Genomic DNA, 13,659 nt, shown 5'->3' on the forward strand with positions numbered 1-13,659 from the left:
AGCCGAATGGCTTATCTGTATATTATAAAATCAATGGTATAACCAATTCTAGCTAATAGCCAATATGTATTACAAATATAAATTATAAGACATTCTATATTTCTATATTTAAACATTTTTACTAGAGCCGTACCTGTGTACATATAATCATAAGGTCTATGCATATAATACAATAATATATTATACTTGGTTTAAATATACCAAGCTAGTATAATTATTAAGCCATGATATTATATAAGAATTATTGCCATGGATCAGTACAACATTTTTTTAAGGTGTTGTGGCATAGGGGTTATAGTTAAGAATTATGACAAAGCACATAGCTATATGACTATAGGTAATAGGTATCTATATATAGGAACATCACATTATATTGATATATTATTTAGTGCCTATGTTTTAATTGAAACTTCAGAAATTTCATATTGGGTCATATTGATTATTACTCTATTGTGCTTAAGTTTATACTCTATCATAAATTCATAACTTATATTCATGAACATCTATTATACAAAACTCAAGTACCTATTTTTAAAGCTTATCAGAAAAGGGACTCGTGCAGGTATTTTCAGGATTATTATAAAAATACGCATTTATGAACAAATATTTTCTTAAAATACAAAAAAATTATCTATCCCTCACAAGTTAAAATGATATTTTACCCCCGGAAATACAACACAATTATTGAGTATAAGTTGTTTTTAATTATGGCTGTAGGCCTGTAGCAGTGTAGAACTGTAGACCGGATGTCTTTTTCGAGCTTACTGTTTTTACCAAAAATATATGTCTCCTAGTATACTCTCACAGTCTCACCTCTTAAATACCTAGATCTTCATTATGACAATATTACTCAGCACTGTTTCAATTAAATATTAATTATTACTTTATTTATACGCAAATTTCATTTTTTATTAAATTTAAATTAAATAGGTATCTACATTCTGGAATGCATTTATTAATATAACAATTAACAATATAATAACCGAATGCATTTATCAAGCATGTGAATGTGAATCCATTAGTTTTTAGAAAATGTATGTTCTACAAATCTAAACCTAATCATTCAATCATAAAATCATTGTATTATTCAGGAGTGACGAATTAAGAAATGACGAGAGAAGAGTGCCTGCAAGGTATGAAGGTAATATGTATAATGTATATTGTATGATTACCAAATAATTGGCAAATATCAATTTAATTTTCGGTTGTTTTCAAGTTGACAACGTAATGTTTGTACCTACTGTAAAACCTTACATAAACGTTTGTGATGTAATTATAGATCATACTTAACTGTTGGTAACGTTTATTGTTTTTCATGTCATTACAAATGTTTTTATCGGAATTTGGAAGTTACTGCAGTTAAACCGCTGTGGCGTGGTTGTATCGGTAGGTATCGTGCCGTGTTCTTACATGCACTGCTGTTGGTCATCAAATAATAGTTATTGTGTTATTATTAATAACGCGTGCATAACCCGTCGTCTATTAATACTAAAATTTATTTATAATAATATATAATATGAGGCCAGATTGATAATATTATTAATATTGTGCAGAAAAAAATTTGGCTCTTAAAATCCTTGAAACGAAGTTTCGGTGTTCACCATATTTCATATTTTCATCCTATCATTGTGCTTTTATTAAAAAATATATATACCTTTTGACACTAATGGAGGTTAACGGAAAAATATCCCAAGAATCGGAAAACAATGAAATCATGCAACAGATGGAATTGATCAGTAACCACGCCGATGGCACGAATGAGATTCGCTTGACAATTCAATCAGACATTGACTCGTTTAATGCTTTGTATTCGGAATGTGCTAAATACACCCGTAAGTCTCGACAATTTATAAAATTAATACATTTCAATGTGTAGGTGCTTTTATTAAATATTTAATACCTATGTTTATACTGAAGAACAAGTGCAATACGCGAAAAGTCAAAGAATGAGCAGCAATTTAGTATTATCTGAAATTGAATGTAAATTAATTCAAGAAAAAGAATTGTACCAAGGACAATTAAAGGCTAAATCGTTAACTCTTAATAATTCTCTTTCTGTTTATATTAACAAACTTCATGAATTAACAAACTTGATCAATCCCGTACAAGTTTATATTATTGATAAGTCATTAATTCAGTGGAAACGTCAACAGCAGTTGGCTGGTAATGGATATAAATGCATGAAGGATATAGATGTTATACAAACTTGGTAGATACTAGTACCTATTTTGTTAAATTTAATTTATTAAATTGATATTTCTTGTTAGGTGTGAGAAATTGTGTGATTTAATATGGATAGCTCGTTCACAAATAAAAGAAGCCGATCGATTCAGAGTGAATTTGAGTCCTTATTTTGAATTACCACAATCATGTGAAATTATTAACACACTGCTCAATATGACTACACAGTATCTTTCATCATTAGTGACAAGGTATAAGAATGTTTATATATTTTATTTTTTTTAAGTTTTAATTGTTTTATAGTTCTTGTTTTTAATTTTTAATTTTTCAGTACTTTTGTTATTATTACACAACCACCTCAAGTATTGAAAACTAATACAAGATTTTTGGCAGAAGTGCGTTTATTAATCGGTGGAAAACTCAATATTCACAAAACATCACCCGTGGTATGAAATTATTTTATCATAACAAAATATAATGTATTTATATGCCCATTTGATGGTGGGAGAATAATCAACCCTTGAAAATCATAATTAGAACAGTCATCATTTAGTAACAAACATTATCACTTATTTGGTGCTAAAGTTTTTTTTATCCTCGAGTATTAGTGACAGCCACAAATACTCGTTATCTTTCATATTCCAAGCAATAAAAAATAAAGATTTCTTTATTATCCATGTTTCAAACATGAATTTTTTGAAAATATTATTATTTAAATCGTGAACTAAAATATACAAACTGGAAACGTTGGCAGGTATTCAAGGTATGCATGTATTTTGTGTGGAAAGGGAAATTGATGAACTACCCTTATCCTAATACATACTGAACTATTATAATTATAATTTTGCTATAGGGATTTGTATAAATCTATAAACATTTATTTATAGGACCATAGATAATAATTAAATATATGTATAGGATTTTGGGAATAAGACAAGTTACCTAAATGTGGCACTGTAGCCTCCCATTTTCTCCTTCTACAGAATGTTCATACCCAATGATATGAAAAGTTATTTCAAACTTGTTCACTATTAAACGTGTTTATTTAGGAAATATTAGTACTAATACTAAATCACCTTTAATGTAGGAAAATTAATTAAATAATTTTGAATTCTTATTGGTTACAGGCTCATCCAAAGTTTTCTTTATTTCAATTAACATTCAGCTGTAATATTTTCACTCCCTGGGGTATCTCCAATAATTTATATAATGATGAGTATGGCTGATCTCTACTTAGTGAATACTACACAGTATACAGTATTTTAATTGCAACCAAAATGATCTTTTATTTTCATTTTCTTATTGAAATTCTTAAGATTTATTCCAAGAGTAAAACAGTTGTTTCTATTCAGTATATAGTCATTATTTGTGATAATATTCATTAAACATAAAATAGAATAACTTTTTACAAATTTAAAAATATATTTTTTGGTTAATCCAACAAAAAGCACTGGGCTTTAGTAAATTAATATTATACAAATGTGTTGTAAGTTTAAAAATAACATTAACTGTACTAGGTTAAAGTATCTATAGTTAATGAATCTCAAGTTAATCAAATAATTGGAAGAAACAAACCATGTGGTGAATCTTGTGGGGAATTATTAAATTGCACTGGAAAAATGGAGTACCACCCAGTCAATAGACATTTTTCTACCAACTTTCGGTAAATTTAAGCTTTGTATCATTTCTTTAAGAATTAAATAAAATAATAATTTTGTATGAATATATAATAGAAGTATGCAACTTAAAAAAATTAAACGTACCGAAAAAAAAGGAACAGAATCTGTTATGGATGAAAAATTTTCAATTTTATTTTCTTCAACATTTTTTATTGGTAATGAACTTCAAATTGAGGTAAGATTTTAATACATTTTTAAGGGCTTGGTATTATTTTTTGAACTAATATAAGAACACATTAGTTAGGTAGTATATTGATATATTAGCTATAACAATGCATATTTATGATCTACAAATACCCATTTTATATTCAAACAAATTTAAAGCATTTTTAGCAAAGTATTTTGTCTCAAATTATAAAATAAAAATATATATTATATTGAAAGTAGTCATATGAATAATGAGAATGTTGAAATCACAATTAATGCCTTCAATTGTTACACATAAAAGAAATATTTAAAAAAATGAATCTGTTGTTTAGACATAAGGTATTTTTATTCAAATAATTTTTTCAGTATATTCGATTCTGAGCAGAGTATTGGTAGTTTCAGTGTTATTTAGTAAAATCCGTAATGACTTTACTTTGTTTATATGTTTATATTACGTTACTGTGATTGAATATTCCCTAGTGACAGAAATGTAATGTTAACTTTTTTTGATTAGTAATACTAATTCCTGAAATAATAGTGCTTTACCTTTTTGAGTATTGAATATTTAAGACATAAAAATAGAAAAAGCTAATAGTATTATGAGGATTCATAATAGTGACCTATTAGTTGAATATAACTTATACCTGGTGACCTATGCACGATGATTATCTATATTATGTATGGGTACCAATAACAGGCAGGTTACATTTTTTATTTTTCTATGTGATTTATAAAAAGTGAATTGCTGAACCTTTTTTTGAATCGAATAAAGTTTTTTATAATTAAATAAATTTTGAGTAAATTTTGGTATATTGCCTTAACAGGTACCTATTCAATATTCATACATTTTTTTTGTACCTATTTTGACATTTTTAAATACAATCCTGTATCATTTTATATTTGTATTACTAATTAATGAATAATAATAAAATAACATAATTTTATGATTTTTAATTTGACTAAAAATATTAAGCGAATACCCAATATGGTAGTTCACGAGTTTCGGTAGGTCACTTACTAAACAAATATGTACCTTAAATATTTTAACTCATCATAATTCAGTTTTCAATGTTATGGATAATATATTTACTTATTCTGTATGAGTAAATTCATGATAGTTAAGGGATTAGAGATATACTTGCATACTGTATACTTCTTGTCATTCTCAATGTATTTACTTACTTTTATTGAAAAGAAAGGTCAATTTATTTGAGTAACGAGTAAAATAACTTCATTATTTTTTATGTCTAAGTAACGATTAAAGTAACATAATAACTTTTTTAAAGTATTTTACCCAAGATCCAACACTGTATTTGTTATATGTATAATGGCTTTTTTGTTTTAATTTTTTAATTTTTTTTCTGTGTAATCACTAGACAGTCCATTGGGGATCAGGTGTAGTAAACAATGTAGACTTCTTTTTATAAAATTTGTAGAAAACTCCAACTATTTATATTCAACTTTGCAGATAATTTTTGGTAGCAAGTGTTACTAGCATAGTAATTACTGCTCTAACCCCTGCCCCCGTCAAAAGTAGAATATTCGGCCGTCCAATGTGTGACCTACAACTGATCATTGACCTATTCTTATCTTTGTGCTACTAACAATGAATTTTCCTACACAAGAAAGAGAAAATAAAATTTTTTTTAAATATTTAAATATTTCTATTATTATCACTAATCAAAATTATACTATTAAATATATATTATAGGTCCATTTTTTTTTTTTGATTAGCATTTAAAGTTCAAATTTTGACAGTATTTATTAAATTGAAAATTGAAAATGATTTTGTAGATAAAATGTTCAATTTTCATACCTAAAGATTGAACATTTAAAACAAGGTTCCGCTTAAGCTGTTTTTTCCGTAACCTAAATGTCTAAAAATTATATAAATACAGTGATTTCTTACAATCATTTCAGTTCAAATTTGGACAAAATTGCAGTTTAACACAAAGAATAACGTTTATCATTTTGTTTTAATTCGGTCCCAAAACAGCCCAATTCTACATAGGTATATTAAATATTTTTCCAGCATCACTGATAATTTAAGAATAATATTAATTAATTCATCTTACCGGCAACCATATCAATAATAAGTAATAACAATATAAAATGTCCTAGATTGATATGCCGTCTCCACTTAGAATCATTTTTCGTATACAATGATATGATATCATTGAATTCAAATTTAATAACATCCCTTATAGCTACCTCCTAGATACCTAACATACAGCAGAGCGGCATCTACTTACCCACTTTTTTATCTTTTATTTTAACTGGGTTATATATTATTTTATTTATTTTCTTAAAATTGTCTTAGGTATGGAATTTGTCATTACCAGTGGTAGTTATTGTACATGGAAATCAAGATCCCCATGCTTGGGCTACTGTGATATGGGATAATGCTTTTGCTAAACTTGGCCGAGTCCCATTTAATGTTCCTGACAAAGTACCTTGGAAAAGTGTGGCAGAAGCTATAAACATGAAATTTTCTGCTGCTACAGGTCGTGGTCTTTCGGAAGATAGCTTAATATTTTTGGCTGAAAAGGCTTTTAGGTTTGTTGAATATACTAATTTAAGTACAATCTACAAAAATAAAACTTTTTTTTTAGAATGCAAAATATGGCTTTCAATAATATGTTAATATCATGGTCACAGTTCTGTAAGGAACCGTTGCCACAGAGAAGTTTCACATTTTGGGAATGGTTTTATTCAGTGATGAAATTAACTAAAGAACATCTAAAAGGTCCTTGGATGGATGGGTAATTCTAAAAGCTAAAAAAAAATATAATTAAATATTTATTGTTAATATACGATAAAAAAAAATGTAGATCTATTATGGGTTTCATAAGAAAGTCTGATGCCGAAAACATGTTAACAAGATATGCAACTGGTACATTTTTATTAAGATTTTCAGATTCAGAATTAGGTGGGCTAACTGTTGCCTGGACTGCATGTACGTTCTATATTGAGTTAATAATAACAAATTTAAGTGTTAATATCTATTAATTCCATTTTTTTTTCAGCCAATGACTATGAAGTTTTTAGTTTACACCCTTTCTCAGCTAAAGATTTATCAATTCGAAACTTGGCAGATAGACTTTTGGACTTGCCATACCTAACCAAGTTATACCCGAATATTGATAAAGACCTAGCATTTGGAAAATATTACACACAATCACCAAGTATTCATAAATTATCTATTTTTAATAAAAAAAAATTTTTTGTTTATATTAGTAATGACTAATGAGTAGTTTTCTTATGTCTTAACTAGTTTTATAATCTCAATTGTATAGAACTTAACAACAATCGTCATTAAGGGTTCGGAAGCTTTTATTTTCTAAGTAGTTTTAGATAGGTAACTGTTCCAATGGTTGTGGTAGCATTTTGCTGTTGTATGAGTTATAATTTATCATATGTAGTGGGGGTGTCTTCATTAATGAACCCGCATTGACTACATTTTTAGTTGTTGCTTTCAATAAATAAAATATTTTGTTTCTGTATGAAATTTGAAAAATGTATACCTAGAAGTAATAAAACATTTTACTACTTTATAAATCAGATTTTAATTCTGTAAAAAATATTTATGCTCATTGGCATTATTTCTAAGTTATCTTGGAAGACAAATTGTATTAACTGTTTGAATATCTTAAAAAAAATACTTATAACAGGATTTCAACACAATTAATTGAAATTAATTCCTTCAATAACCAAGAAAAAAAGTTGATGAATTCTTTAAAAATTGAAATTTTGAAATGTTGGTATTTTTTTCAAACTCTTAGGTCTAAATCAATGTATAACCAATTATATTTCTGTACATTTAAAGAAAGGAAAAAATGTAGTGTTTACTGGCATAAAAAATTTCTTAAAACTGACACTAATTGTGGACTGCCAAAATTTACAAAATGAACTAGTGTTTGGGTCACTGAGAAACTCAACTTGTTAAATAAGCGTCGATTAATCTTTATTCCAAATATCTTTCACCCGTAGTTCGCTCATATTTTATGAATAATTTTCTACACCAATGCTTCCATAGTAAAATATTTTGGGATGTATACTATTCTCTCTTTCATTTGAAAATCACATCAACTTAACCATTAATAGTGAATTTAAGTTCTAGGAATCATTAAACAACAAAAAAAGTTTCAAATCTGCCCATTATGTTTCTGTACTTTGTAATTTTGACTTGTCAGACCTCTCAAGTATGGTGTAGTTATTTGTTAGCCTTTCCTTGCTAAAGACTAACACCACCTCAACCTAGTTTAAATGATTCTTAGCTTATGCTTCTTTCATTCTTAATGCGAAGGTCACTCACCACGACATTTCACATATCCCTGAAGTCCTCCAAATCTAAACTATCCTCATAAAGCTGATCAATAGTTCATCAGTTCCCTTTTATTAAGTCCCTTTGTGTTCCAGATATCCGAAGAGAGTATCTTTTAGAATTTTCTCTTATTCTACACTACCTTGCCTTAACCTCTCTTTAGGAAACTCTTTACCACATGCTCAGAATATATACTTCCTGATACCTGCATTTTTAAGTTATTATTATGCTTACACTATTATAAGATTTAAATTGTATTAGTACTTTTTTTGTAACTGCTGTTTAACGTTTATGTTATATTAAAATAAATAAATTATTGAAAAATTCACTATTTTTTTTTCTTTATAGATATTAGCAAATCTGTTACCAACAACGGATATGTAAAACCATTATTAGTTACACATGTTCCTGGATGGAGTGGATCTGGTACCAATGGACAAGGAATGAATAGCTATCCTAACACTCCCCAGAACCACATGTTTCATGAAAACAGCTTAGGGAATTATAGTACTAAAGAAGCGTCAGTATATAGTGAACCAGACAATAAGTAAGTAATATACTTTAAATTATTGTTTGTTAAATTTTAGCTTGCATCTAAGTAGGTTTGTTTGTATATACATAAGGGGTAATTTGAATTTGCAGTGGTTAATTTTACACTATAAATACAATTTTATTGTTATATTTTTAATTTTCAGTAAATAAACCTTCCAATTTCAATAATTATTTGAACTTGACAAAAAAAAATTAATTTTAAAAAGTATATTCTACTACAAAATATAAGTTCCAGTTTCTATAATATTTATTATTTAAGTAGAGGTTCTGGTTATAGAACTTGTTTTTTTCAAAACAGTTCCAGTTTATGTCTACTATTTATTGACCAATATTTATTTATTCAAAATGTACTTTGACTAGTTTTCCACTAGTCTTATTTTAACACGTTGAACGCCAACGTCGATCGACATGCGGTTGCCTGTAACAGTGTAGCCGCGTGTATCATTAAATTTAAAATCGAAACCAACTGTTCCACGTAATAAACAATACGCAAATGAATAGCTGACCAAAATTTCAAATGTGTTATTAAAGTCACAATAACGAACAGGTTACAGAATGTCAATGACGTGTGGACACCGGCTATGCGCGCTCGCCTAGTTGTGTCAACAACGCATTGACATCAGCCACAGGCGCCCGTTTAGTCGTGTCAACGACGCATTGACATTGGCGTTTAACGTGTTAATATGCTTTAGTAGTATTTTATTTTGGTGTATAATAATATAATACATGACTAAAATGTATTTAGGTAAATTATGTAATTATCAGTAGCGTAGCATGGACGTTTGCTGTGTATGCACAACAATGTACTTGTATATTGAATATAATGTATAGTATTGGTTTATGATTATAGTACCATCTACCAATATATTAAAAATAATTGTTGTTCACAGTGCTGGACTGAACAACCGCCGCCTTTTAGTATAAATATTTTTCTAGTCTAAAAAATGTTATTAAAACATACAATTATAGTTGTTTCCTTGATTACTTAAAATTTTAATAATTTAAAATTAAAATGAACAGCTGTTATAAAAATGCATACATACATTCATATAAAAAACTTATTATAAAAAATATGATATAAAATATAATGATGAAAAATATGGTAGTAAAAAATGCTTAAATAGTTCATTTTTAAATTATATTCTAAATTAAATAATTAGTTCCTAGTACTCATGGGCTTTCTGTGCGATTTTTAAGTCGCAAAATCATCTATTATGGCATCGAAGTCCATTTTGTTCACTAGTTCAGTTTCAATTGTCATTAAACTCAGTGAATTTACTTTATGCCATTCCATACTTGCTCGCAAATAATTTTTTACTAGTTTTAACATAGAAAAAGACCTCTTGGCTGAACAGTTATTTATTGCTATACTTAAAAGCATACGTAGAGTAATATCTATGTTTGGAAAAACTGTATCTAAATTATTACAGAATAAGAGTATTGGTAACTGGATAACTCCAACAATATTTTTTTTATATTTTGAAGATATGCTTGAAAATGAACACGTTCACAAACAAATAATTTTTATAAATTACAGTTATAAAATTCTTGAAGCTTATACGCTTTTTAAGTTATTTCTTCTGGTGAAAGTAATATTAAATTAGTCAATGTCTTAATTGTCAAATGTATTAATATAAACAGCGCATCTCTTTTCAATTTCACTCTTCACACTATCCAGTATGGTAAAATATGTTTCTATTCTTAACTTATCACTTCCAGTTATATGGACTTCATTTTATCTTGTCTTGTCTGCTTGAAGTTTGCATTTTTTAGTCCTTACTTTATAAAGCTTGTACTCTTCACTCTTATTTTTTTTTTTTGCCAAAATTACATACCTATTCAATAAAACATTTATCATTTTGAATGGATGTTTTGAAATTAATTAAAGATTGGTAGAGTTCGACTACTTTTCCCAATCTGTGTTTACTTTTTGAAGCTCTTTACTTGTGCAATTAAAATGCTCCAAAATTGCATTCCAAAGTACACTCATGGAGACTGTTTCAAAACGGTCAAGTTGATGTCTTCAGCCGGCTGCTTTACAACTCATCGTTGCTTTTTCAAAATCATCTTCTTTTATAAATTTTTTTTTAAATTTATAAATAATGCTATAATAACAATGCGATAAATTCTACAATTTTGAAATTGAAAAACAAAATATAAATAATATCACAATCTCGTTGGTCTTAAAAATGTTATAATTAGTTACATTTCTTTTAATTCTAGTTACATATAATACAAATTATTTGCCACCCTTGAGAAATTGCTGCCCTAAGCACTAGCTTATAGTGTTTACTGGGAAATACAACATTGGTTGTTTAGTATCATTGGCGTGCCCAGACCTTGTCTGCTAGGGGAGTCCTTAAAAAAGTGAACCAAAAATTCTTGTACTAATGACTATTAGTATAATTAAATATTTAATTGATAATTTTATAATGCATTTATTTAATTAAATATGCAAATATGAAAATTAATATTATTTAAATGTATCAAAATAGGTAGGTACGTAGTAATAATACATAACTATAATAAAAATAAATAATAACAATAACTTGAAATATCATAATAATACTGTGTGCTACTCGAACTGACTTTTGGTGGACACTTATCTCTTTTTCAATTGTGGAATCATAATTTTGACACATTTGAATGGTTTTATAATAAATATCTGTGAAATTTTCTTCAGTATTTCTCATAGAAACAAGGAATTTGTTTAATGACTCAACAATTTCTACAGTAGTTAATTAGTTAACTTCGGATGACTGTATAAAAGCACATGTTTTTAATATCAAAGAAAGAATAGGATCTAACATCAACATGGCAAAGATAAATTCAAATGTTTTCATCTGATGGAGAATTCTCTTGCCCTTTGGTCGAACATCTGATAGTTTTGTATTATCAATGATATCTTCAATTGCACCTACTATTGAGGAATAATTTTCTTTTACTGCACTAATGGCTTCTGATCGGCAAGTCCACCTTGTGGTAGAAATTGATTTTAAAGTTTTTAACTTTGCGTTTGTTAAGTTGCCAATTTTTTTCAATACTTCATACCGAGTACAGCTGCCTTCAATGAAATTATAAATTAATTGTACTTTACGGAAGAAATCAAAAGTGACTATATTTTGTCTCCCAAAAGAATCTACCAGAACAAAATTTAGACAATGACCGTAACAAGGAACAAAAAATGAACGGTCATTTTTTTTCTTTAAATTTTTCTTACACTCTTCCCGTACTTTCGGACATCGTTGATACTCCATCAAAACAAATTGACACCACATTTTCCCATTTAATTCCATATTCTTGAATGACATCACTCATTTTATCAAACATACTTTGAGCATCAATCGATGATATTCATTTCAAATATAAAAACCCGGCAACTCCTATGCACACGCCTATGTTTAGAATAGTACAAGAACTATATAGTAACTGTACACCACTGTACTCATATATAGCTTAAATTTAAATTTGATATTCAATAACATCTATAATCAGAAGACTATTTTTTATTTTTTAGACAACTACAGTATGTAGTTAATCGTTCATGGATGAACTCTATAGCTTTTAGATGGTCAAGTTATTAATATTTCTTATCAATAAATAGTAAACCAGAATTGTTCGTTTACTTGTTGTGTACTTGTGTTCAGTATTGCATACTCTATAAACCGGCACATATTAATGTATTACCTTGTATTGCACTAAATTTTTGAAAATTGAACTTTAGGAGGAAGGTTCAGCCTCTCATGATCTTGTATACTAAAAATATCCAATGCATACACTATATTATCACTTGTGTTATACCTTTGGTATGTATAATATAAAGCCATGTTCATAATAATAATCTATATTAAATTGAAAATATAAATTTGGAGAAACTACAATAAAATAGCAGTTATTTTTTTTTTTAACCTAACTTGGAGCAAAAACTTGAAACATGTATATGAATATACATCAAACGAGGTGTATTGAATATTATTTAAATTAAATGCACACTTCTTATCAAGCATAATAAAGTTTCAAAATCCATCACTATTTAATCTCAATCACAACTGAAAACGATATGAATGCCATTACATTACGTATTTTGTATATAATCTATCAAGTACATTGTACTTAACTAGCATTGTTAAATTAATTTATATCTTTTTTTATTTGATTGAATCATAAAAACAATTTTTTGTTTGTTTAGTGTGACTGCATTTGGGAATTATCCCTTAGAAATGGAGTTTTGTTCAAGCTTAGATGACATGTCGCAGATAGATGGATCATTTTTTTAAAGTAATTTAAATAGGTAATATACTGTTTTTATAATGTAGGTTTTTGTAACTATTGTTATTCAATATCATAATAATTGAAGTATACACTAAACTGTATGTGCAATATCAAACTTTTATCGTCTTTTCTTCTTATTATTTTTTTTATAACGATATTTTAAATGTTGACCTACATATCATACTCAATAGTTATGTAAATTTAATTTAATTTGAGTACTCATGTAGCTGGAATATCTACTTTATTATTATTTATCGCCATTCGCTTATTATTCATTATTATTTTATCATGGATTAGTTGTTTTAATATTTGTAGATAAAAAAGTTTTTAGATCAAGTTTAGATGGAGTTGTTTCGCTGTTGTTACTTAGTATTATTGTAATTAGTACATTGTATGTTTATGATATGTTTAAATATTATTCCATCAATAAAGTAGAATGTATTTATTTTATGTTTATTGCTTACCTAAGTTATTTATTTATGAACCCATAATTTTAAAACCTAC

At 27.5% G+C, this 13,659-nt stretch overlaps 1 protein-coding gene across 2 annotated transcripts; it reads left to right on the forward strand.

The window, feature by feature from the left end:
* Positions 1 to 1,149: 1,149 nt before the first annotated feature.
* On the forward strand, positions 1,150 to 13,605 carry LOC111038886 (signal transducer and activator of transcription 5A-like). Of its 2 annotated transcripts, XM_022322153.1 has the most exons (12): positions 1,152 to 1,832; positions 1,918 to 2,209; positions 2,268 to 2,432; positions 2,513 to 2,627; positions 3,699 to 3,844; positions 3,915 to 4,035; positions 6,328 to 6,563; positions 6,620 to 6,769; positions 6,839 to 6,963; positions 7,034 to 7,192; positions 8,680 to 8,878; positions 13,073 to 13,605. In XM_022322153.1, the coding sequence occupies exons 1-12, from the start codon at positions 1,667 to 1,669 to the stop codon at positions 13,158 to 13,160; spliced, it is 1,962 nt and encodes a 653-aa protein (XP_022177845.1). In that variant the 5' UTR covers positions 1,152 to 1,666; the 3' UTR covers positions 13,161 to 13,605. The 2 variants fall into 2 exon arrangements, with proteins under 2 accessions (XP_022177846.1, XP_022177845.1); XM_022322154.1 differs by lacking the exons at positions 3,699 to 3,844; positions 3,915 to 4,035 and having other exon boundaries at positions 1,150 to 1,832.
* The last annotated feature ends 54 nt before the right edge of the window (positions 13,606 to 13,659 follow it).

This window comes from Myzus persicae, unplaced genomic scaffold (genome assembly GCF_001856785.1).
Source record: "Myzus persicae strain clone G006 unplaced genomic scaffold, MPER_G0061.0, whole genome shotgun sequence".
Lineage (NCBI taxonomy): Eukaryota > Metazoa > Arthropoda > Insecta > Hemiptera > Aphididae > Myzus > Myzus persicae.

What these genes read in the sequence shown, in the direction of transcription:
- LOC111038886 (XM_022322153.1), top strand. Translation starts at nt 1,667, where the DNA reads ATGGAGGTTAACGGAAAAATATCCCAAGAATCGGAAAACAATGAAATC. An exon ending in CATTTTTCTACCAACTTTCG is followed by an intron (nt 3,845 to 3,914) that starts GTAAATTTAAGC and finishes AATATATAATAG; the next exon opens with AAGTATGCAACTTAAAAAAA. An exon ending in TTGGCTGAAAAGGCTTTTAG is followed by an intron (nt 6,564 to 6,619) that starts GTTTGTTGAATA and finishes CTTTTTTTTTAG; the next exon opens with AATGCAAAATATGGCTTTCA.